This window comes from Helicoverpa zea, chromosome 16 (assembly GCF_022581195.2).
Source record: "Helicoverpa zea isolate HzStark_Cry1AcR chromosome 16, ilHelZeax1.1, whole genome shotgun sequence".
Taxonomy (NCBI): domain Eukaryota; kingdom Metazoa; phylum Arthropoda; class Insecta; order Lepidoptera; family Noctuidae; genus Helicoverpa; species Helicoverpa zea.
Window position 1 is genome coordinate 4,895,538 of NC_061467.1, and position 25,160 is coordinate 4,920,697.

The 25,160-nt window shown below is 36.1% G+C and overlaps 1 protein-coding gene across 1 annotated transcript; it reads left to right on the forward strand.

The window, feature by feature from the left end:
* Nucleotides 1-3,818: 3,818 nt before the first annotated feature.
* On the forward strand, nucleotides 3,819-5,532 carry LOC124637649. The gene is made up of 2 exons (XM_047174260.1): nucleotides 3,819-4,879; nucleotides 5,062-5,532. The coding sequence occupies exons 1-2, from the start codon at nucleotides 4,106-4,108 to the stop codon at nucleotides 5,515-5,517; spliced, it is 1,230 nt and encodes a 409-aa protein (XP_047030216.1). The 5' UTR covers nucleotides 3,819-4,105; the 3' UTR covers nucleotides 5,518-5,532.
* The last annotated feature ends 19,628 nt before the right edge of the window (nucleotides 5,533-25,160 follow it).

Consider the following 25,160-nt stretch of genomic DNA (forward strand, 5'->3'; position numbering starts at 1 on the left):
ATACAAACTATATTTGTAGTCAAATATTTTAAAACAATGATCTCGGCCGGCAAGTAAACGTTGCGAATGTAACGAAACGGTGGGTTTCGGAGTGCAGAGAGTAATATTGTGTAGTGTCGAGGGCGCCGGGTGGGGGTCGCCAATCGATACGCACCCCTATTCTGCCCGGCCTAATGCACCCCTAACACGACGGTACACAGATCGCAGCAACGCAACGGCATGGAAACCATACACTCTATGTGTTCCCAGCTTAAAACCGGGTCATTTGCATAGTCAGCCCGCAGTCACTAGGCTACTTTGTTTAAAAACACACGCAGAGAAACAGTCTGTGTGGTAAAAAAATGTTAAATATTAACTAACCTCTTAAAAGTGCTTCCCAAGGCTTTGAATGTAAAATAAGCCACTATTGCATTGGAGACGTCCCCGCGGTGCGAGCGCTCAGCTCGCCTATTCTGCCTTCAAAATGATTTATATATTATAAAACGGTTGTATAAAATATCTAGCTGATATGCGAGCTTTGCCTAGATAAAATGTATTCCAATTTTGACCGGTTAGAAAATTGCATACATATTTTTTTACAGCCAGCTTTCAGGATTCATTTTGACCTTTAAAATTTTGGTTATAAAAGCCTATGAAAATATTTTTAGATTTATAAAATTTTGAAATATGCGTTGTTATATTTTATGAGTGGTTAGCAAACTTTGAAATGAAATACTTTTTTATTGTACTTTTTCCTGGCTGTGTTATAAGGAAACAGGCGGGCGTAGTGTTTGTGCTTGTACTATCAGTACATCATTATCGAATACAAAGAACCGCGCTCGGCACAAATGGACTCAATTGAAATTCTCTTCAAAGACTTCGGTTGCCTCTGACCTAAAAACAAATTCCGGATTGTTAAGATTTTTTCTTAGAAAATACAAAGGGGTATCGGAAAAGTTCCCATGCATATTATAAAATGAATGTTGTAACACGAAGCACTTATTAAAATTCATTTTTCTTTCATAACACCCTTTTTGAAGAGTTTTCAACGCTGCGCCGAAATTGAGTTTTTAAATAAAAAGCGATGAAACGGTGGCCTTACATTAGTGTTTCAAACGCGTTTGTCTTGCGGTGAAACGTTTTATGATGCCCCTGTTTTCGTTCTGTGTGGAAAGTTTTATTATTTTCCTTTGATATGATCCTGGAAGACGATTGCCCGCTCAAAGGCATTGTGTTCCATTGAGGGTGATAGTGATCGCGCTCCCTACAATAAACGTGGCAGAGCGCCCGCCCTATTATAATCTATTAAAGTCTACGTCTGCCCACGATATGTTCTACCTCACTAATGTGATTTTTAAACTATATTCTAGCTTGTAACTGTTGCGTATGTGTTCCTAACAAACAATTACTATATGTAAGACTCGGTTGTACACGACGCATGAGTAATTAAAACGTACAATGCAGTAACTTGTTAAGAATTACAGAAATAATAAACTGTAATTGCAGTTATTAATTCGCTGTATAACTTCAGTGTTAATAAAAGAGAACTGTTATTTCTAATGCAGTCATTGTTTAGTCTATTTCAAGTTTGCTTAGACATTATGAGAAAATGAAAATTTTATATGAAAATGCCGTAAATGGCTAGAAACTCAACTAGAGTAGTTAGTATTCTAAATTAAATGAATGTATTTCAAAGTTTTCAGGCTTCTTAGATCGTAACTGCTAACACAAACTCGCCTACTTAAGGGATATTAGAAATTTAATTATCTATACTAAACAAAGCATTGTAAACGAGTCTTATTCTTAAAACTATAGTTACGTAAACATAATGTAAGTAAATTACATGAAAAACAAAAGACGATAAATAAATTGGAATAGAAAAACAGCTTATTTCAAAAGTAGAATAAAATTGCAATAACAACGACAACGCCCTCTACATTATAAGAGAAGAACTATAGCTAAGCACCGGCACTTATTGCGTTAGGAGTATTTCTCGTTGACTGCCTCGATAACAGGCTCTGATTCCATTTGTTATGATATCCCGACTATTGGATATTACATCGGTATAAGTATGTACTGCGAAGATTCTTTGTTTTATTCAGATGAAAACATGTAGCTTGTTAAAATTATACTTGAAATGAAAACTGGTAACATTTCCTTCATACTTTGTTCTTTACGGGAGAGTACGTTGTGATCTTAAAGTAATATGATATTTATGTAACCAATTCGATACTTAAAGTAACCTGTAAAATTTGAGTGTTGCCAATAAAAATAAAATGAAAAAAGTAAGTCAATTGAAGCGGGCGACCGGCGTCACCGTCGATTTCTACGGAAAACTGATTTCCTGCACGTCTAGACACGTTTCCCCCATGCTAAATTATGTTGCAGGATGCCAACCATATTGTTTTTTTAGTATTATTCTTAATTAACTGTGCCTTTAATATACATTTTTTACATATTTTCAAAAAAGTAAAAATTACGTAAATAAAACTCGTGAAAAAAATCATAAACTTTTTCAATAGTGAAGATCCAAACGTTTTAATTTCATTGTATCTATGTATAAAAGAATATTTTGCAGATTGAGATACTTATTCAGTTATCTAAAATGTCATACATAAAGCATGTTTATGGTACATTATACAGATAATAATCCAAATTAAACGGTGAATGGAAACAGTTTTCAATTTGATAGCAACATTAATTACAGTTCGGCATCAAACAGAATTGTTAGTGCCGCCCAAATGTAGTTATTAGTTCGACTTTATCATTAAACAATTCAAAATGGCTTTAGGCATTCGAACATTTACCAAATAAACAATACAGGTATACAGGTACCTACCTGAAAAGGCTTGGGTCGTAAGGGACGAAGTTGGGCATTAACTCAAATATCTACTCTAAGTACAGGTAGATGCCAGGTATATATATAGTTTTAGACTTTTAGAACAAAGGGTAGACTGGTTTATTGCTGTTTTATCTCAAAGGTGAAAAACTGTAGAGCTCGTCTGTGTAATTTATTGCTTTTTGGAGTGTAAAATGAGTAGGGTGGTTGAATTTCAAGTTTAATATCATTTTCAGAACGTTCCAGTGGCAGGTGTATAAATTGTTTATTTCATTTTGAGAATAGTAGTTTTCCAACATTAATAAATTAGGATTTTGTATATCTGGTTCGTTGAACGTTCGTTAAGTAACGTAGAAGTTTTATTTTTGTTAATAGGTATCCAATTGCATTAACAATGAACATGAGTTATTTGTAAACATTGATGACTGATCTTCTAAAATGGTGTTCCGAATCCTGCCATATGGCCAGTAATAGAGGTACTGTATCTCCACATCGTGAAACCAACACACAACCGATCGGTGCGGAAAAATGAATTGAATACGACGAAGCACATAGTATTTTCGCAAGGCGGATAGAATGGCGGACGGTCCATTTCATGCACATTTCACTGTGCGTATTCCAAGACCCAGTGGTCAGGAGGACGACAATAGCGGACAATGCGACATTGAATGCATAAAACCAGTTGTATGACGCACACACACATCGACGGTGCTGCAGGACGCGCATTGAGTGACATTACAAAAGGTATTGTATGCGCCCGGACTAGTTTATCTCGCGGCCATTCGTTGAGACTGTTCCGCACTGATAACGCTCAAAACGTCTGTCATTTGTACTCGCATCACAGCACTGATAATACCGTGGTAAACACCAAATATTCTGCACAGAGAACACAGCTAAAGCCATGCGTATAAGTACTATTTATTGACTTAGGTACATATTATACCGGTTTTGTGGCGCCGATAAGATCTTATCAAAGTTATGCCATTCAGATTGTGTTTTCCAATCGATCCAATCGCAGATATTGTAAAGTATCTACGTACGAGCGTGTATTTTATCAGTTTCAGAGCAACAATATGTTGACTCCTCATTTATTTTGTTCCTCTAATTTATCTTAGCGATATAAAAATTGACAGTTCCGTTATTGATTCTGTAGGTTCAAGATAACTTGTGATGATAGTCGTCAACTCACCGTGATATATTCGTAAAGAACAGTTTAATAAATAAATCTACAAAAACGTTAAATAAATCGCACAACTAAAATAAGTAACTAAAGAAAACCAGTAAATAATGCCATTAAGAAAAGTTTCAAGTTGTAAAAAAGATTTCATAGACTTGTTACATCGAATGGCCGAGATAATTAATATGCAGTTAGTTGATTATGTGGTGGAGTTCGGAATCGAAGAGGTGGATATATATTGTGCTGGGACTTACAAAGTGCAGTTAAAAGGAATCGCTGGTGGTCAGAAGATCAGGAAAAACGTAGTGGTGAAGTGGCATCAAGAGTCGAGGTTACGTGCATGCTTCAGAGAATCTTACAGACGCGAGTACATTTTCTATAAATGTGTGGTGCCCAAGCTGCTCGATGTTCAAAACCTTATAAAAAACGAAGGTATAAAAATAAAGTTCCCTAACTGCATTTTGGCTAGTGATGAATATAACAAAGAGGTGATCGCCGTAATGGGCTTGAAAGAAGATGGATATGAACTTCGAAATCGACTTTGTAGATCGGATATGAGCTATGTTACACTTGTGATTAAGAATATGGCAAAGATGCATGCGCTGTCATTTATTTTGGAAAGAACGAATCCTGCTGCGTTTGAGGAGATAGCTCGACTGTGCAATGAAGATGTACAGTACAGAGAGGCCGGACCTCCACCGAAGTGTATGAAGTCGTATTACGAAGCGTCTGTAAAAGCGGTGCTTGATGAAAACGCGAGGCATAAGCTGCAGCGGCTTACTCCAGACATAAGGACAATTCTATACAAATGTACTCTGCCAGATAAGTACAGTACTATCTGCCACGGTGACTGTTGGAACAACAACATTATGTACAAACATAAGGTAAGAAAATGCAATCTTTGTTTAACCCCCATATAAAGATAAGGATTAATTAACTTTAACTGCTATTGTCTCTTAAGAAAATACATTTATAAATTAAAATCACGGGTAAAATTATGATACAATCAAGACGTTATAAAAATATATAGTGTCCATGATTTACGATACACGTTAATTGTTTACAGGGCCGCAAGCCCGTGGAAGTCATATTCGTGGACTACCAACTGATGCGGCTCGCTTCACCAGTCACTGACATTTCCTACTTCTTATACATGTCCACCGACGGACCCTTCCTCAACAAACACTACGATCAAGTCATCAACATATACTACGGCACATTGACAGCGGTCCTACGACATTGCAATTTAGACGTTGAAGATGTCTACCCATGGAGTATTTTCCAGAAACATCTAAAGGAGTATTCGGTCCTCGGGTTAATAGAGGCTCTAATCTCAATGATGATAATAACAGCGCCGTACGACGACGCCCTCAAAATGACTGAAATGAAATATGAACAACATGATGAAGAGGTTTGTGAGGACGAGTGCCGGCACAGCTCATTGTTTGTAGAAAGAGTAAACGGAATTGTGGACGACTTCTTTGAAAGACAATATTCTTTGGATGCCATATTCAGAAAATAAAGATATTGCTTCTTAGTTTAGTTTTGAGAAAATTACTTCATTCTACCCAAGTGATTTTATTCCGCAAAGCGAGAATTCAATACGACATAACAAATGTTGCATATTTTCATGTCGATGCGTTTATTTTACTTCGCAAAATGCGTGACTCGTAATGCGAATTAAACGAATATCAACCTTACCTTGTCCTTGCTACAGAGTTTAAGTCAGTATTATATTTTTATGCACAAAGGCAATATTAAGAATCCTCGGTCGTTCCCGGCCCTGGGAAGAAATTAATTCCTCGTCGCTGCAGCTAATTGTCTGTTACAAAGGTTTTTTCTTTGAATCTCGGTCGGGACGAAGGAGAATCTTTGTCGGAATGAAAATAATGGCTCCTAGAACAGATGGCCATATTTAAAAGTCCATGCTGTGATGGCATTATAAGCATTTTTAAGATAAGTAAATTGCTGACTTTAATGGATTTATTTTTACATAGCTTACAATGGCATTTTGCTTTTAAACAGTAGCATGGAATTTCCTACAACATTAATGATATGCAATTTATTTCATTCATATCGTATGGAAAATACAAAATGGTAAGTAGAGGAGAATAAATCCGACATTATCAATAATTAACATGAAACAGATTGATCGCGTGGGATGTTTTGTTTAACGTTTAGATATTATTAACCATATTTAACTATTCAATGGTTAGTCCAAATATTAGGCGCAGGTAATTCAATAAAACTTTGTGGATGACATTTCAAACTAATTAAACATTAAAATTAATTTAATTTATGAATAGGTTGCCGTTACAGCGACTGCTATCGCTAACATTAATTACCGGTTAGGCGTCGTCCTAATTGGGAGCGATCGCACGATGGCGCGATGCATTTTTCATCTCACGATCTCACTATCTCACTTGCGAGGTTCAAATAGGACACTCTGATGAAATCTGTATGTTTGAACTCGTCGAACGACGAGAACGCATCGTGTCATCGTACAATCGCTGTCAATTAGGACGACGTCTTAGATGAAAAACGCATCACGCCATCGCATGATCGCTCCCAATTAGGACGACGCCTTACAAAATGAAGTACCTACTTTCAACGTTTATTTTCATAACAATGTACTTTTTCAGATCTGACCTTTTTTTATGCTGTCGTATTTTGTGTTCAATTTCATATCTATACCTAATTGTTTTTTCCGCAATATGGTGCTAATAGAGGTGAACACATATTTTGTCGTTTTATATACCTACTATGGAAAAGAAAAAAATCATCGTGATAATTCATCTCCTAAGCTCATGACAATTTCACAATAATTTCTCATGCTGATTTCACAACAATTTCCCAGTTCCAGATTTTCCAAAGCCGACGTCACAAACTTATCTAAACATTGCGTCATTTTCAATATTCAGAAAACAATTTTCGTGTCGAACTAAGTGGAATTGTTTACTCAGTTCCTCGGGCGGTATTAAATCTTACTACGCGGTCGCATAAGTAAGGGAACTTCATTTTAGTAGGTATGTATATGAAAACTAACTCTCAACGCAAACACCATACTTTCGAGTTATGGGTGTTACAACGAGAATATTTCTTGGTGTTATCGACAAGAATGGGTATGTATTAAAGTCCTAAAGTTTGTGGATGATAGGTCCTAAAATTCAACAGTCTTTTAACTTTCATTTTTATAATAGAAAGATGGTGAAAATGAAAGCGAGAAGTCAATTAACCTTAATTAAATTAAGCGTTACATAAGTAAATTGAGTACTAAACTCGAAAATAATTTTCGTATATTCCTAAGTTAGACTAGGCACGTTTTCCACACAATTTCAACTCGATTATCGCTGTATTGTGTTCGATATTAATTACATTGCTATTAGAATGGCTGTTTGTGCTACTAAGGTAATTGAATGAATTCGATTAAGACATAATAATTACGTGTTTATTGATTTTTAGAAAGCAATTTAACGTTTCTGTTAGGTGAATGTTTATGTAACAAAGGATATCAGTTATGTAGGTAATATAATACTTTTTCAGAACATGACAAATGTATCCTTGTGTATCAGCAAATGCAGGAAAAACTTATGTTTACATGCTTTTACTTCATATTTCTGAGGTAAATAATAAAAAAATAACTATCCAAGATTTCACTACCGCTCACCTATTTTACCGTCACCAACAGAAACAATAACTTTATCATAAACAACTTTATCGAAACTGTTTTATGATGTCTTCGCGTCATTGCGTGCAAAATATTATCCTAAACAAATGAACTGTGACGTCACAAACCATGTTTCGCATAATATATCCCGGTTAGAATAGTTTGTGTAGGGGGAGCCACGTGAGATACCGCGTCAGTACATGCTGCACAAACAAAACCCGGTACAAATTGAAATTGGGGGCATTTTTATTGTTTCCACAAATGTAGAGAGCGCCCCTAGCGATAAGAAAATATTTTTAGGAATATTTGAGTTGTGGGGAGCGTGTGGCTGTTGTTTTGAGTGGTTTGAATTCTAGTCTTCGATTTTGAGCTATGTCTTCTTCTTTCATTCTCTAAGAAGTTATTAAGTGACATAGACAGCATTTATGCATCATAATTATTTTTAGACTTAAAATTACCGTGAATATATTTTCAGATGATGAACCGAAGATTACAAGAAACTAGATAAGAAAGTAAAAAGACATATCAGGAAAGACTTAAGAAACTACAACACAAAATTAATTAAAACTGCTCTAGAGAGGGGTGGATCATTAAGATCGGCAAAAAATGGAATTTCGGGACACAAAACATGGTTGACGTGTCTGCGCGACAGAAATGGTGGTAAACAGCATAGTAGAGATACAATAACCCACATATGTACAGACTTTTACAAAACCTTATACTCAGATTCATCGCGACCCTCTGAACCTATTGATTACCTCTGCACTGATGCTATCCCTCCCATCACTAGTGGTGAAATTGATTTAGCTTTAAAAAGCTTAAAATACAACAAGAGCCCTGGAGAAGATGGCATCAGTACTGAGATACTTAAACTATTCAAAAACACATTAATACCCCATATCACTAATCTTTTTAACTCTATTTTGTATTCTGGTCAGATACCAAAGCAATTTGCCCACTCCAATATAATTCTTCTCCATAAAAAAGGTGACAAGTCCGAAATCAATAACTATCGACCCATAAGCCTAATTTCCCATCTGTATAAACTTTTTATTAAAATTGTACATAACCGCATCAGAGGCCAGCTAGACCAGCATCAGCCAGTCGAACAGGCTGGGTTTCGCCCTTCCTTCTCCACAACCGACCATCTGTTTACGCTCAACCAAATAATAGAAAAATATAACGAATACCATAAACCGTTATACCTGGCTTTTGTGGATTACTCTAAGGCTTTTGACAGTCTCAAACACACAGCGATCTTTACATCTTTACGCTTGCAAGAAGTAAATGAGACCTATATAAGGCTTTTGGAGTTAGTCTACAGAGCCAGCACAGCTTCAATTAAACTACTTTCCCCTGGCCCACCATTTTACATAGAAAAAGGCGTAAAACAGGGTGATCCGCTCTCCCCTAATCTGTTTACCTGTACACTGGAGGAAGTCTTTAGAAAACTCACTGTGCTGTGGACATCTAAAGGCATCGTCATCGGTAGCAAAAGACTTACCAACTTGCGTTTTGCTGACGACATCGTTCTTTTTGCGTCTACATCAGCAGAGCTCCAACAAATGCTCCAAGATCTGAGCAGGGCAAGCCTGGAGGTTGGACTTCAAATGAACATGAGCAAGACACACACAATGACCAACAGCACGAAACGTAGGGTCGAGGTAGATGGGCAAGCTCTACACTATGTCGACGAGTACATCTACTTGGGCCAGTTAGTTTCTTTCGATAACAGGCAAGAGAAGGAAATAGATCGCCGACTCGAGAATGCCTGGAAAAGCTACTGGTCCATGAAACAATACATGAAAGGGGACCTTCCCCTTTCACTCAAGCGAAAGTTAGTCGACATGTGTATCTTGCCCGTCCTAACCTACGGTGCGCAAACCTGGTCTCTCACCGAGTGTCAGAAGTCCAGGCTCAAGGTTTGCCAAAGGGCAATGGAACGTAGCCTTTTAGGCACTAAACGGACCGATCGCATACGGAATACCGTGATACGTTCCAGAACAGGAGTCGCTGATGTAGGCCAAAAGGCGGCAACATTAAAATGGAACTGGGCCGGACACGTCAGCCGAATGCATCCGGAGAGATGGGCCACTATTGTCACCCAGTGGACACCTCAGGATGGACACCGCAGGCGGGGTAGGCCCCGGAAGAGATGGCGTGACGAACTAGACGCCTACTGTCGAGACTGGTGGACACGGTCGAAAGATCGGGAAGAGTGGAAGCGAGATGGGGGGCCTTTGCCCAGCAGTGGGACACTACAGGCTAGATATAATAATATAATAATAATAATATATATAATAAAAATTGTTACGTTAAATTCTGTCTAATTTCAATCTATTCCGTTCATAAACTTGAAAGCTCAAATGGAGTTCCGTTTAATTATAATGAAAACAATAGTGAAATTCATGAAGCTTTTAACGTTAATTGATTGACACGAGCGTTGTCACATACGTGAGAGAATGACTGAATTATTGATTTCTGGCTTAAAATGGGCCGACATTATCGGAAACTATATGTAAGTAGGTACTCTGACATTTGCATACAATATCAGAGGGGATCGCGCATTATATGCGATACTGTTTTAATTAAACACTTACTACCTGTTCTACGTGATAAATTGATTATTGTAAAACATTTTTAACATGACGTAATTAAAACTATACAATGTTCATCGAATTAATCAAGATATATTCGTCATCATCATCATCATATCAGCCAATTGCCGTCCACTGCTTAACGTAGGCCTCCCTCAAGGCATGCCAACCATCCCAGTCATGGGCAGCCCGCATACATAAACTGCCCGATAATATATCGAACAACCGAATCTTGTTAGCATTCGTCACCGTATTTCTACGAAAGGTAGTTTTTACAAAAATACCCATAAAGCAGGGAAGGGTTACTTGATCCAATGACGTAGTAGTATATTATTTCTATGGTTCCGTGTATTTTTTTAACAACGTGAAGAGCAGGATTTACTACCTCTTCGATTTTTATAATTGGTACGTAGTATTTATCCTTGTATTGCAATATATAATATTTCAATATTAATTGAAATGTATCGTGCAAAGAAAAATTCTGCGAGAGTAGTTTTTATAAGGCAATAGCTTTTTACGTAAGCGATGCTTTCATCTGAATTATATATTATACGAGTATTTATCGAAGATCGACGTTCGCCATTACGTTTTCCAATAAATATTTATTTATTATCCATGCGGAAAACGCAGAGAAAATTATCCGATATTCCATTCAGAGATGATTTTTAAAACACTTTTCTATTTCTATTTTCAATCGTATAAGTATTCGGAGTTCAGTTTCTGTATGTTTTTATTAACGTATAAAACTCTTTAATAACGGTTCTACGTGTAAGAAAACACTTTTCACCAAAATCAGAAACGTCATGAGCATTTTTATCAGTTTGTATGTTTGTTCATAAACACACAGGTCAAAACAATTGAAGACACGTAACATGGAAGAAGCACGTGCGGAGTCTCTAATTTCAGTGAAAGCCCTGTATCCCAACACACATTTTTCCTCAAACCAAGAAAACATTTATTCGAGGAATCACATATGGACTTACTTTCTACTTATTTAGTTACCACAACTGCTTTTAGCAACATGCAAGGTAAAATGGATAAGAAACTAAAGCTTAACAATATTTAAGCTGTTGTAACATTCGCCTTCCATAAAGGAAATGGAGAAAAGCCAATTCACCGGCCACTATTAACTACATAAAAGTGTTCATAAAACGTTATGTATTGTTCCGTTATTTTTTCCATCAAGTCCGGCGTCCGTGTTATAAATAGTCGGTTCCCGGCGCACCCACGTCAATATCGACATGTAGACGCTGCCTTAGAGACGGCCACATCGGTCAGGTCAACATGAATCGACCAGCTAGGTAAATGGAACTATATTATCCCTCAGAGGGTTCCGATAATTGAAATCTGCCCGCTAAGACTGTAGCCAGCCGTCATGTTAGGGTTAATATTTGAGGTCCATGGAATAGCGAGCAGTTTTTATGAAGGCGTCAACTCTCAAGGGTATACTGAACCCGCTCTAGCGTTTGATTAGGATCTTCGTACGCTATACTTTTAGCGAGAGCATGCAACTACTTTAATAAAAGGGCGAGATAAGTTTGTTCGTGGTAGAATACCGATGTATTTGTATATACATCCCCATGTGTCCAGAAGAATGTTTTGTACCATTTCGAAGAATATCCTGATCCATGTGCAGATAGTCCTCAACTTAGGGGAATAGACAATGCCGTCTTTAGAGTTAGCTAGGCATATGCCAGTTTTCCTTAAGTCAACAAGGTAAAGTTGAGACAAAATCTTACTTACGTTGGACCAAATCATTTTCATTGGACACCTCTGCCTGAGTCGCCTGCATTTGTAGTATTGCGACACATTGTTGCTTGCAAATCTGTCAACCTGTCAACTTAAAACAATTTTAGGTTTATACTAGCACTTCTTCAGCACTGGTACTCAGTTACATCCGGTTAGACTGGAAGCCGACCCCAACAGTTTGGGAAAAAGGTTCGGAGTATGACTACTAAACAATGAAGTTCACGCCTACTGCGCGATATTCGTTAAGGATACACGGCTTAGAATTGTCCGTGTTCTGTGTTTTGGCTTATCGAATTTTGCTAACTAGTGAAAAGCATAGAAAATCATCATGGCATTGTGAGTGTTAAAACTGGAAAGGTACCTACAGCAGCTATGTGCAATAGTGTCAATCAAAGTCAATTATACAAACTTGTTACAAGACTTCGAGTCTACATCTCAAAATAAATAAAACCAATTTTTCTTTTCTGTTTCCGCGCAAAAGAAAAATTAAGAAAAGCAATATTATTGTACGCAAGTATAATCTTTAAATGGCCATCTCAGCCTGTTGAGTATAAAAGCTATTACACTTCAATAGGAAAGTCACCCAGACTGATATTTACAATGGGCGAACTTTACAGCCAGCCCGATATCGCTCGTTCTGTTGTGTCTAGACTAAGCTTAACTTTTACTACCCATTACTCGCCTTAATAGAAAATATTGCGTAAGCGTGGTAGCACGTTTCATATCATTAAATAGGTACTAGGAATAGGATGTTTGGAGTTGCCAAACATTTACTAAATGTCCTTTTTGTTTATATACTTTCCTGAAACTAAAACACACAAATTCCCAATTTGTCACGTCATGTAGGCGAAATACCTACGTAAAATGATTTACCCAATACAAATAACATTTTCAGAACAAAAGAGACGGTAAACAAAGACATAGGTAGGGCCTTGTTTATATCTTAATCCAAACACCCATCCCCAGCCTACATACAATTCTGAACATACAGCTGTTAATCCACAAACACGCAGGATACAATTACCGACATTTCCATAGAAAAACATTGCATTCATACAAAAATAGTCACACACAATTTCCACGCGTTAATGCTCAAAAGGAAAAAAAAACACGATCGCTTTTATAAAACACCGTGTCGCAGCGAGCGCGGGGAAAATATTGTTCAACATATGTTCACACGTACCAAGCAGGGTTAAGAGCTGCGATGTTTAAACTTAACCCTTTTAGTTGGAGAACAAAGGGTGGGTCGTAAACACCCCGCTTCACCCACCCGTCAACCTATTATTGCGTAAATGTTAATTTGCCACCGAAATTGTTTTCTTTGCACCTACAAATTCAATTATGCAGCCCGGCTAGGAGTTTAAGTAAAATAAATTGCACTGAATGGACCCAGACTCATGTAATTTGGGATTTTTAGGTGGACGCTCCTCTCGAAACTTTTTTAATTATGTTTTTAAATAACACACGATGTGAGTACCGTGCATTCGTTTAGTAAAAACAATAGGAAATATTGTTTATCCAAACACTTCTGATAGCATATGATGTTTTGTGCGAGCCAAAATAGAAAATCCACTACCGACGTCAAAATCAATATCAAGCATTACAATGTAACAAGCCTAAATTACCAGGAAAGCTATTTGCGTCGCATACCGGGAGCTACTACGAACAAAAGACTAATAAAATGAAAAACAAGCAAACTTATCACAGCCCGCTTCCCCTGTCTCAAATTAAGAAATATCTTCATTCTTCGCGGCCGAGAGAAAATATAAAATGGATAAACTGTTGGGGAGGAGTGGGTACTAGCTAAGGGGACATAGATGTAGGTAAGCCCTCTCCGGCGACGTTGGTGCACGGTGTCGGGGTTAAATCTAATTTTTCCCCCGCTAATGCCGCCTGCCCCGCCTCACTCAAGGTTGAGTGAGCGCGAAAATTGTAACTTCGCCGCTCACAGGAATCCGGGGCACTCGCGTCTCTACGCGTACACATGCACTCAATGGATAAACTTTCGCAATTTGTTATCAATTATTTAAGTGTTTGTATCAGCTTTTTTGAATGCTATATTGCAAATTATAGCGTTTTCATGAGCGAAGTTGAAACAAGTTTCATGTTCTATGTAACAATGTTTCGTGCTGTAAAACTTCGAATGAAGTCATTTGAGTTTTATTTTCTATTAAATCCTCGAATTGCGATTATCTAAAACCTCAGCAGTATTTCGAATGTGGTCGTAAAACTCGATTCACATAGAATGCACCATTACTCGATGGTATGTGAGTTTCCAACAACACAACAAAGGCCGTAAGACATTATGAGGATATAAAGTAAAACCTCTTTGATAACAATTTCATTTTCGTCTGAAAGAACGAAATCCCGATGTGTTTCATTCGGCTGGCTGATAAAATATGTATGTTTAAAGCCTTGGCCTTGAATCTTTGAGTCTTCAAATAACTCGTTCTCTACTAAAAGCTTGCAAATGTCTGAACATTTGTTTTTAGAAATGCTTTGTTTTGTTGAACATGTTTTTTAAAAACTTCAGTAGAGTCTCTTTGATCTAGAGACATTCTTTGATCTAGGATATTTACCAGTACCTAACTGCTAAATCAAAATAAGTGACTCGTCGGAAGGCCTGTCGCCATTCATTGAATGTAAGTATTATGTAAGAAAAAAAATTAATTTATCAGTATACATTCTGTATTGTTGTTATTTATTTATTTATTGTTGTTATTGCTGCTTTTCTCGTCTTACACAAACAGTACAAACCAATTTTCTTTTTACCTAGCTTTTGATATCTAGCCTTGCTAAGTGCTCCTCGTTTAAATGAATTTGTAATCAAAGCACATCAAAGACTTTACAGAATCATTAACTAAATTATTAAACACTCAGATAAATTAAATATTTAGAGTACCCGCGCACTATAGACTAAAAATCAAAAAAATCTTAATTCCAATCAAAGTTTTCAGTCGGTCTGATAACGGAAAAATACCTGATCTTTGCAATGTGCGTAGGCCATTCACATGCATACTGATTTATGAGGCCAAAGAAACCATCGGGCAACTAAAAGTTTGCAGTGTGCCCGGTACTCTTAGTCTATTGGCTGTTATTTTTTTATAGTTCTGAAGTTCTTTTATTCCTCAAATATTTTAACGTGTAACGTTATGTTATAAACTTGTAAGGCTTTGCAATAGTCAGGTTTAGTGTTAGCAACTAAAAAGCTTTAGGGGCTGTTCGAAGTTGTTCATTGTTATACTTAAGCCGATTAGCCCTGGTGTTGACTTTAAGCGGATCACATTTAAAACATAGCATTTAACTCTGAATTACGTCATTCTTATTTCACAGTTCGGTTTTGTGGTTTGAAGGTTCATGAGTGAGGATTAACTGGTAATATCTGACTTTTGATCCTTTAAAAACTTTTTGTGAATGGTTCTTTGACGATTGGGTAGAGACTTGAAACACAACACAATATTATTTTACACTTATATGATGAACTTTACGAGTTTTACACGCTTCCTCATTATAGCGTACCTAATACATAGGCACTGCCATTGCTTTCCTAAATTTCACGCCATCAGAAAAAGGAGCACCGATAACGTTTCTGTAGATTGAACCAAAGTCAGCATCGATGTAATTTCGGTTAGACCCCGTGTCAAATATTTTACGTGATTATATGTGGGGGCCCAATTTGGAAATAATGAGGAAAAACCATGACATACCTAAATGTATATCCGTAACGTATTTACTGGTATCGCTTTTGCACTGTTGTCGTTTTTGTATTGACACTTAGTACATGCTAAAATCTTTTCCATTTATACAAGTGTTATACATTTGTACAATATTCAGAACTGCGTATTTAAAAATAAAAACCAAGCGATTAACTTATTTTAAAAAAACTCAGCACAAAGGCACTGTATGTAATTCCATAAATTCGTTTATTTATTTCCCTCGGAAAATAAAGGCTGGCTTAACCGGATTAATTATGTCAGAACATAATCTGTATGTTTTATAGCGACATATTATTATGTACGCGGCTGGTTATTAACTATTGACGCTTTTATTTTTTATATGCCCAGTTCATGTTCGAGCACCGGCGAGCACCACAGCCATATAATTTACAAAGCGATCAATGTGCAATTAGTGCGTTGTGTAGACAAGGGCGATGTTCGAACCCCGCGTATGTGACCACAGCCTAATAGTTAGGTACCAGTAGCAGTGTATTGAATGCGATCATTATTTCGTATCACGTTCACAGAGTCACGGGCAGTTCATATTGATTTTGGGCAACTGGTCAATTAGATGCCTTTGTCTCGTGCGTTTATAGTATTTGCGGGATTTCGAATAATTATGTTAACGGACCAGTGGTATTATTGCCTCGTATAATAAATATTGTGTGCGTTTTAAAGCAGCCATTACTCTGCTATACAATTGCGAACGTAGCGTTTGCTTTCTTTGCTTCGGAAAACGAATTCGGTCTACGTGTCGGGTCAGACATTTATATGGATTACAAATGTTAGTTTTAAACCGTGTGGTGATTTGTGCTAGCAGCGTTAGCACCTCATAAATTGAATTCTGGTTGCTGGCGCTTTTATGTTCGATTCAGTAATAATATCCAAGATTACCGTCGTACTACACGATGTGAAAGTTTAGAAGGTACTTTTTATCACTTTTTTAGGGTGGTATGTAATATGTTTGACTAGATTAGATAGTAACGTAAGTAGCAAACAGCAACAAGGAGTAGGTATTTATATTTTGGTACAATTTTGGTGTTCCAAATTCTTCATTTCTAAGTGTGTATGACGTCATATTATATCGCTTAGATATTTTTGTCGCAAATATTTTCACGAAGCACTATGAGTGAGAGAGTAGCCATCCATTTCTTTTATCACAAAACGATATTCATTTAGGCAGCCTATCGATCTTGTAGGCTCACTCAATCGGCTCGCAAGTCACATAGACTTTCCTCAATAAACTATGCTTGGGTGGAGTGAAGTCGGTCATATGGGCCATCGATCACGCACTCATAACATGGCGAGCCGTCAGTTTCTCAATATTACCAATATATCGGAAGGACGCTTAAGATATCGGCCTATATTGACACATTGTACTGTAAAGTATCACTTTGTTGTTTTTTTCGGAAAACTCTATGAAAACTTTTTGGATATTTCTTAGCATATAGTCCCGGTGATTCATACTAATGTTGTTTTTTTATAACTTTCATAGACAAAGAATCCTTTTACAAATAAATCAATGTTGTAGCTCTGCAAGAAGTTATATAGATCCTGCTGCAATAAAAATCAACAAACACACACTCTGCATAGCGAAATATTTTTTTTTTCTTTTTATAATGAACTCGACGGTTCATAAAGTTTGAGGAGTTAATTGCTTTAACCTAGTGGAGGCACATCTAGTTACCGACCTATAATCAATTTTACAGCCATCTTTCCGCGTGAGCATTTTCCGAAGCATAATTTTTACAGACAGTCACTGTCAGCGTAGAAAGTTAGTTAATATTGTAACTTTAAAGGAAAAACCCTAGTAATCTTCATTAAGATTCCTAACTTATATATTGTTGAAAAAAGTTTGCAGGTATTACATATTTTGTATTTAATATTTACTCAGTTTTAGGGTAGGTACCTAATTCTGTTGTTCCACAGAATACGTGATATTATCAAAATGAAAGCACATTCACAAAGCTACATTAATCAATTTAATTTTGCAGCGTCATAATTACCAACTGTACCCACTACCTACTCAACTACAGAAGAACGTACTAACTAAAATTTCACCGTGTCTCTATTTAATATGGGTACTCGACTCGTGCATAAAATAATGATGAGCTATTGAAGTACAACCTCCGTCTCTTCAAACGAGAAGCAATTAACGATATGATTAGGTACCTTGCAACCCTTGTGTGTACAGAAATTGTATAATGATGAAACATGGGGTGAAGCGTCGCAGATATTGAAGTCACTTTGTAACATTAAGAGCAGATTGCAGTCTGAACTTTCGGCCGATAGTTGTCCTAATGAATGTGTGCAATTTAATTCATCTCCATACTAAATGAGCTCGATCAGACTGTCGGTCAACTAAAAGTTTGCAGTGTGCGGAGCCTTCGCTGCAAACTTACTGAAGCAACATAGAATATAACGCTGTTTTGTGTCAAATTCAACTCCTTTTCTTTTATTTCTATAACAGCATTTGTCACATAGGATTACACGTGTAACCCTCACAGAAAAGGCCAAAAATTCAATTGAATTTGACAAGGCCACCGTTATCACAGTGACAAATCAAGCTTTCAACATGTACAACATCATTAACCTTGGCCAATGATATGGGAAGGTTAAAAGCCGAATAAATTATTAATTTATTACAATGCCAGCAAGGCTTTTAACTCACCCTGTATCAACCCTTTTACACCGTGGATAAGTGTGATCACGCATTGTATAATTTTTATTCGCATTTTCCTAAAAGAATTCTACTTATAAGAAAACTTTACAATCTTTTCTGTTCAAATACTTTCAAAGATTCTATAGTTCATTTTTTATACAAGTAATACAGACTAGTTACCAGACGGATACCACGATATTATACCTACTTGAAATAAGATCCGCGCATTCTAAATATACCATACACAGTCTTCATAATTGTACGAAAACTAGCAAAAGTGTTGGCGACTTAGCGATCTAAGTCATGCCATGGTATTCGGAAATATTTAGGTTAATTACTTTCTCGATGACTTGTAAAACTCATCGTTTCTAATTGTTCCACGGAATAACTGTTTCCTTAAATGCGCTGTTGACCTCGTTTAAAAGCGCAAGAAAAAATAATGGCCGGCGTGATAGGGTTGTACAAATAAAATTTGTACTCACTTTTATCGTCGAAGCTCGCTGCTTTCCAGCTAAAAGTAGGAATTATTTTTATATTAAATCTTAAGATACGTAACCAAGATTCGTTTGGATTCGATCCCATTATTTATGCTGGAACTACTATCTCGGTAAAAGATGATTTCTCTGCAATTGCAAGAAACTTCACCTTCTCAGTAACTATAAATCGTGTCGAGCTACTTCCTATTGATTTTATTTAATTTCCGTATGTGACACATGGATTTGAATATAGGTAGTAGTTTATGTTTTCATGAAAATTCTTATGTGTAGGTAAGTAATTTACAACACAGTACGATACTGTTCGTTCAGCATACATTCATATGATACAACCGGCACTATCATAATAGCCTTATTCTAATTTTTGTTCTTTTACTAGTCTCAAAATGCAAATAACTCTTTGTAAAGATTTAACTGTGTTAAAGCTTCAGGATTTTAGTTATTACTTACCTCAAACCCCAAGCCTGAATCAAAAGCGGTCCCCTTTCTACCTTCCATCACAACAAGCCACAGTGGTCTTACGGAGACCCATGGGATTCCAGCAACCAATATTAACAAAGGGACAAAGCCCTGACCGTCTCTGGGGCATTAAACTACCTACAGTCGGCAAACCGAATAGACCCTCACTACACTTCTGCAAAATTCAAACTAAAATGGAATAAGAATGCAATTCTTCTTAAAGAATTACATCAGTAAAGGGACTGACGGTTCCCTAATGCTCCAACTTAAATACATTACCGTTCTACTCACCCAACGATCCAATTTAAATAAAGTTAACCCCATTATGCCGTAATAGTTCAAAGTAACTTATTTTACTATTCTATTGTACTTTCGGAGCTGAGCATTTTGTTTATGTTAAAACAAAAAACGCTCGGAAATTAATGAAAAGGGAAATATGCGAGAAAACATCAACGAAATGCGTGGAATCATGCCAGGGGCACCTTTAGAGGGCAACTCTAATTAAATTTCAGTAAATACAGCTGCATGGAACAAAATTCATTTACTTTTGGTATTTGTTTGTCGACTGCATTTTTGAGACGAGAAAAAGTGGTCGTTTTCTGAAGTTTCCCTCTCTCCTGGGGGAGACTCCAAGTTAGACATCCCTACTACCCCGAGCCAAGATTGCTGGGATTTATTTTCATTATTATTTGGTAAAAGTACAGCCAGGAGCCAAAAAGCCTGAATTTTTTTAATTTTAAATACATCCTGATACATCCTGATACAAGGCTTCATTAAAGCCCCTATAAACATTGTCCTAAAACGTTCTTACCCTCTAACACTAACCTTATAAAAGAAGGACACTTTAAAATCCTTCGTTAACTTAAAAGACTTTCAGTAACGTTGTTATAATCCCTTCTAAAGAGATGCAACCATCAGGTCTCATTTAGAAATCCCGTGTCCGCAGTGCTTCACGCCGCGTCATTGCTCGTTACCCGAGCTGACCTTGTACCGCCTCATAACATAATTACCGCTGAGTGCTTCCTTAAATAAATAAAGTCTTTTGTTTCTCCAAATACTCAAAGGTTCGCGTGACCGAGATTTGTTTAGGCTGCGTATTGTTTGCCTCTGCTCACAATGTTTCCATTATCTCTTAATGGATTTTGGCGTGTTTTAGGTTTAGTTCATTTGCATTCAATTCAGGTACACAGAAATCAGTGCCCATTACAACACCGAATTTCATTTCGCTGTGAGTTATGTTTTTCTGTGGACTGGCGAAATTAAATTTCAATCCCTAGTACAGTTTACCCTCTGGTTATAATTTAATATGCGGACAAGAGAGAAATCCATAAAATCTAATGGGAAATTCCACGACGCGATGAGGCTTTTAAGATTTATATTACAGCATCTCGACCGAGTGCGGTACTAGCTGTTTAAGCATTATTACATTTGGCGCTGTTTGACGATATTGAATGTTATGAAATCTTAACATGCATAACATTTATTTAAGCGTCACATGTAAAGGGGAGGTTTTATTGAGGAATTCTATTAAAAGGGAATCAAATAAGGAACGCTTATGCGTAAAAGGGGAAAATTTGTATTTACACACTTAGGTACCTGCCTAAACATCTTTAGAAATCGTGCCAAGGTAAAATGTTTAATATGTTTCATTTGGGAGTACATATGTATGTTGATTTTTATATGTTTTAGGGAAACGTAATATACGCAAAGCAAAGGCAATAAAGAACTGTATTGAGAAATACGTTTTTCAAAAAAGAATACGACGACACAGAACCTATTTGGAGAAATAAAAGCGCAATAAATATATTCAGCCAGACAATTTTTAATTAAAAATTCATGCAGTAAGGCATTGCATAATATTTCCTACAAATTCCAGTTGACTGCACGTTGGCGTTTGATGGACACATAAAGTGTAACGAGGAATGCCGCTCCCCAAGTCTGCAATGTATCGAACTAGACGCGCCTTTTTAGGGTGCGCTGAAAATTTAAACGTTTGAAATATCCTTAGAAATTATTTGGTATCTAATTATGTTAACGATTAATATTCATTTTTAAGTATATTGTTGATAGAGAAAGAATTATTTTAAAATATTGCTTGAAATATTGCTTCGCATTCATCTTTAGTTTCAGCTGAAATGGCCTTAAAAAAATATAACATATACTTAAATTGCCAATAAAGGTGTTAAAAAATATGAAGTCCATCTGTCTCAAAAGATGCAGCTTACACATAACTTTTGGCTTAATGTCTAGACAAGATACATAATAAATGAACAGAAATCATATTCTAAAATTAGCGCATATTAAATTATAGACGGTAGATAAATCTAGCAAACTTTCAAGCTGTTGCAGTAAATCTCTTTAGATATGCAAACTTCCAGCTAATTAATGTTAGAATTCAAATTGCGTTAATTTATCTTCCTCATTGTTTTAGAGTTCTGTTGGCCTAGTTTAATAACATTCTGCCTAGACTTTATTATCTTAGTTGCAGTTTGTTTCAAGTCAACGGGGTTTTAAATAATTGGGTAAAGTTAGAGTAGAGTTTTGCATATGCTTTATATACTGAACTGACTCCAATGTTTTTGGAATAAGGTCTCGTAAGGAACAGGGCTCATTTTAATCCTGGGGCGAAAAGCAGACCCATCGGGACGCCGGTAGATTCAATGGGAACAACTAGTAGGTATAAGTTTAAGATGAAAATAACCAAGATATCTAATCATGAAAAGGTCGTTTGAATTCATGAAATATTCTGCTCAAGATAACAAAGAAAGTGTGGTCTTCAGACATTACTTGAATGGGAGTCAGTCTTCGAAGTCACAGGTATAAAATTGAGCTGGCTACGTGACCATCCGTGCAAGATATTTGAAGGCAAGGCACGATTTCTATCGCGTACGACATTTTGCATTTTCACATTTCCAATTATCTAGTACTTGACATTTTTCCTTCTGCACTCACTTAAACGTAGCTATGATAAAATGAGCTTTTTCGATTTATGATAATTTCATTTTTTCACCGTGAATTAACCTTAATCTTCTGTTGAAACTAACTTCCGACGTCGGCAGATTAACTAGGTGCTTTCGAACTATTTTCTTGAATCAAAAAGTATATATGTAGGTATATAGTTATTGTGTAAACTGGGCGGACGTTTAATTGTTTCGATATTGTCAAGTTTACAAACTGACTACGGTAAGAATGACAGCTCCTAAAATAAAAGATTATAAAAAAAAAACTCACTACGCAACAGCGATTCGAATCGTCCATCAAAATTACTTGATAAATTACGAAATTTTCTCATAAATATTTTTGATGAAGATTCGATACTTCTTCAACGTCGGCGTCGTTTCATTCAGAAGTACTTTAGACATTAAGGAGTTTCTTTCGAAACAATTAACTAAGTAGGTTAAAAGGATTCTTAATTGAAAATTTTGTATTAATCTAATTTGTGCTAGAGTTCTTTCTAATAAAGTATTTTCGTACTTACAAGTTTGTACCGATCCAGTGTTTGCCTCTGGAGTCATATAATAGACGTTAACAGCCAGCTACAACGAATCAGAAAACGTATACTTTTGATTAGGTTTCTTAAAAGTGTTAACAAAGGCAAATGGTGATAACAAAGAAAGGTCTTATTTTAATTAAGCCTTATACTGCTGGTAACACACGTGTTTAATTTACATGATTACAGCCTAAAGCATTCTGTCATAATATAGTTTGGTAATATAACCTAGAAACATGAGTTATAAAATTCAATTGAAATTAATAGACGTATAAATACGAAATTTTCAGAACGAAATTCCCCAACGTCATAGAACTATGAATAATTGCATTAAATAATTTTAATGTATTCTCCGTAAGCGAACTGATTATTAATATGTAAAATTAATAGCCAAATATATTGTTTATTTAGGGCTTAATAATTAATTACTGCATGGAAACACGACGTCTGGTCTAAACAAACAAATATTCATAGTGTGGTCTAAAATGAGTGGTTTGCGTGTAAGCGAACTGTCGTATAAGCTACCGAGACATTATAGACTCCGTTGGCGATTCTGACAAGACTATGAATATGCTGGTTTCTTTTTTAAATGTAGCCTGTTCGATGAAGTAGAGCACTACCCTGAAAGAGTAGGTAAACCGTTCTTGATATGATCCTTGTTAATACAAGAACTATTCTTAGGGAGACAAGCATACCAAAAATGTGTTTTTAAGTGATTCTACTGTCTTATCAACTTGTAGTCTTGTACGTGTATGTTTCAATATCTTTATTTAAAAGTTAAATTAGAGCATCCACAATATGTTCCATTAATGAAATGTATTAATTAATCCCGGTAATTGAATCATCAAAGTTATTGCTTCAGAAGTCACACAATGCTAATTGAAATTAATTTGTATTTCTAGCTAATCATTAGTTTTAAATGAATATTATTTATACATGTAATACATTATTCGTAGCGTGAATCCTAATATGTTTGTATTTAAATAATAACATAACATGTAAATATTACGAAACAATATTGATCATCCAACACTGAATTTTGCATTTTACACATATGTCGTATAATTTACTCTTATAAATGTTCTAGAATCGCTCAAATACGAGAATACAACATCTAGTTTGTTTGACTACTTCACCTGCCTACACAGTTACTTACGCTAGATATATTCCGAGTGACAATGTTTAGCAAGTTCTACCGCTTGGCTGGGCCAGCCAGCCAATAGATCTATCGTGTCAGCTCTAGTAGAATATATACCTATGTCAACTATGTGTGTAGGCAAGTACCTGACAGAGGGCAATGAACTTTAGTGTGTTTAGATCGATGTGTGAACTATTGAAGGCTATGTTTGGTTACAATGTTATTAAATGTTGTGGGTTCAAACTTCGGAGATTTGGAATTAATGTAGTACCTAAGTAATTGGTTTTGTTGGTTCAAATGCTAATTTAAACCACACGGATAAAATAAGAAGGAATAATAAAATTGTAGAATTGGGTTACGGAATATTGTTTGGAAGTGATCACCATCGCGATTAGATAATAAATCGTAATTTGTGGTCGATTGAATTCCAGCTTTCTTTTTTCTTTATTCAGAGCACACGAACAATTTATATGTTTTATCTTATCCTTTCAGAGATAAAATAATTGTGATTTAAATATATTAAAATTCATAAGTGTTTTCTTCTTTTTTCAGGTCAGTATCTAAGTGGGACTAAAACCTGTTTACGTAAGTAAATAACGAACTATTTTATGACATATTTATTCATAAAATCTGTAGTGGGTAAGCTAGTAGCCTTCTGTTCAAAGCTATCGGTAACCGTTATCTCCTACACATTAACATACAAGCTTATCGTGACGTGACCAAAATGAAAATCCTTCACGGCATTTTAAAATTTCGCAACAAAATTCAAAACTCCTATACATGACAAGGGTTGCCACAGCACTTGTTAAATACAGGGTATAATGTATTACGCATATTTCTTATTTTTCACCGACTCGTTAAAATACGTAACCCTTGAAATTATGGTCTATAAAACCCTCATCAAATGCATGGGCAAAAGTTTTTCTTTACACTCCTTTGCTGGTATTTTGAGGCAAATTTTTCACGGGTTTTAAGAGCATTAAATTAATTATATGGGATGCGTCGCATTCTCTTGTTTTAAAGTTCGTCTTTTAATGAGAATCATTGTTGTGGTTGATTAGTCAACATTAAACCACTCTTGTAAGGACCATAGTAAGCTCGACGATGCAATCAAGTAACCCTCGTTTAAAGAGTATTTTACTCCGTACGTTTCACCCGTATCCACTTTTACCTGAAAGAAAAAAAACTTCTAA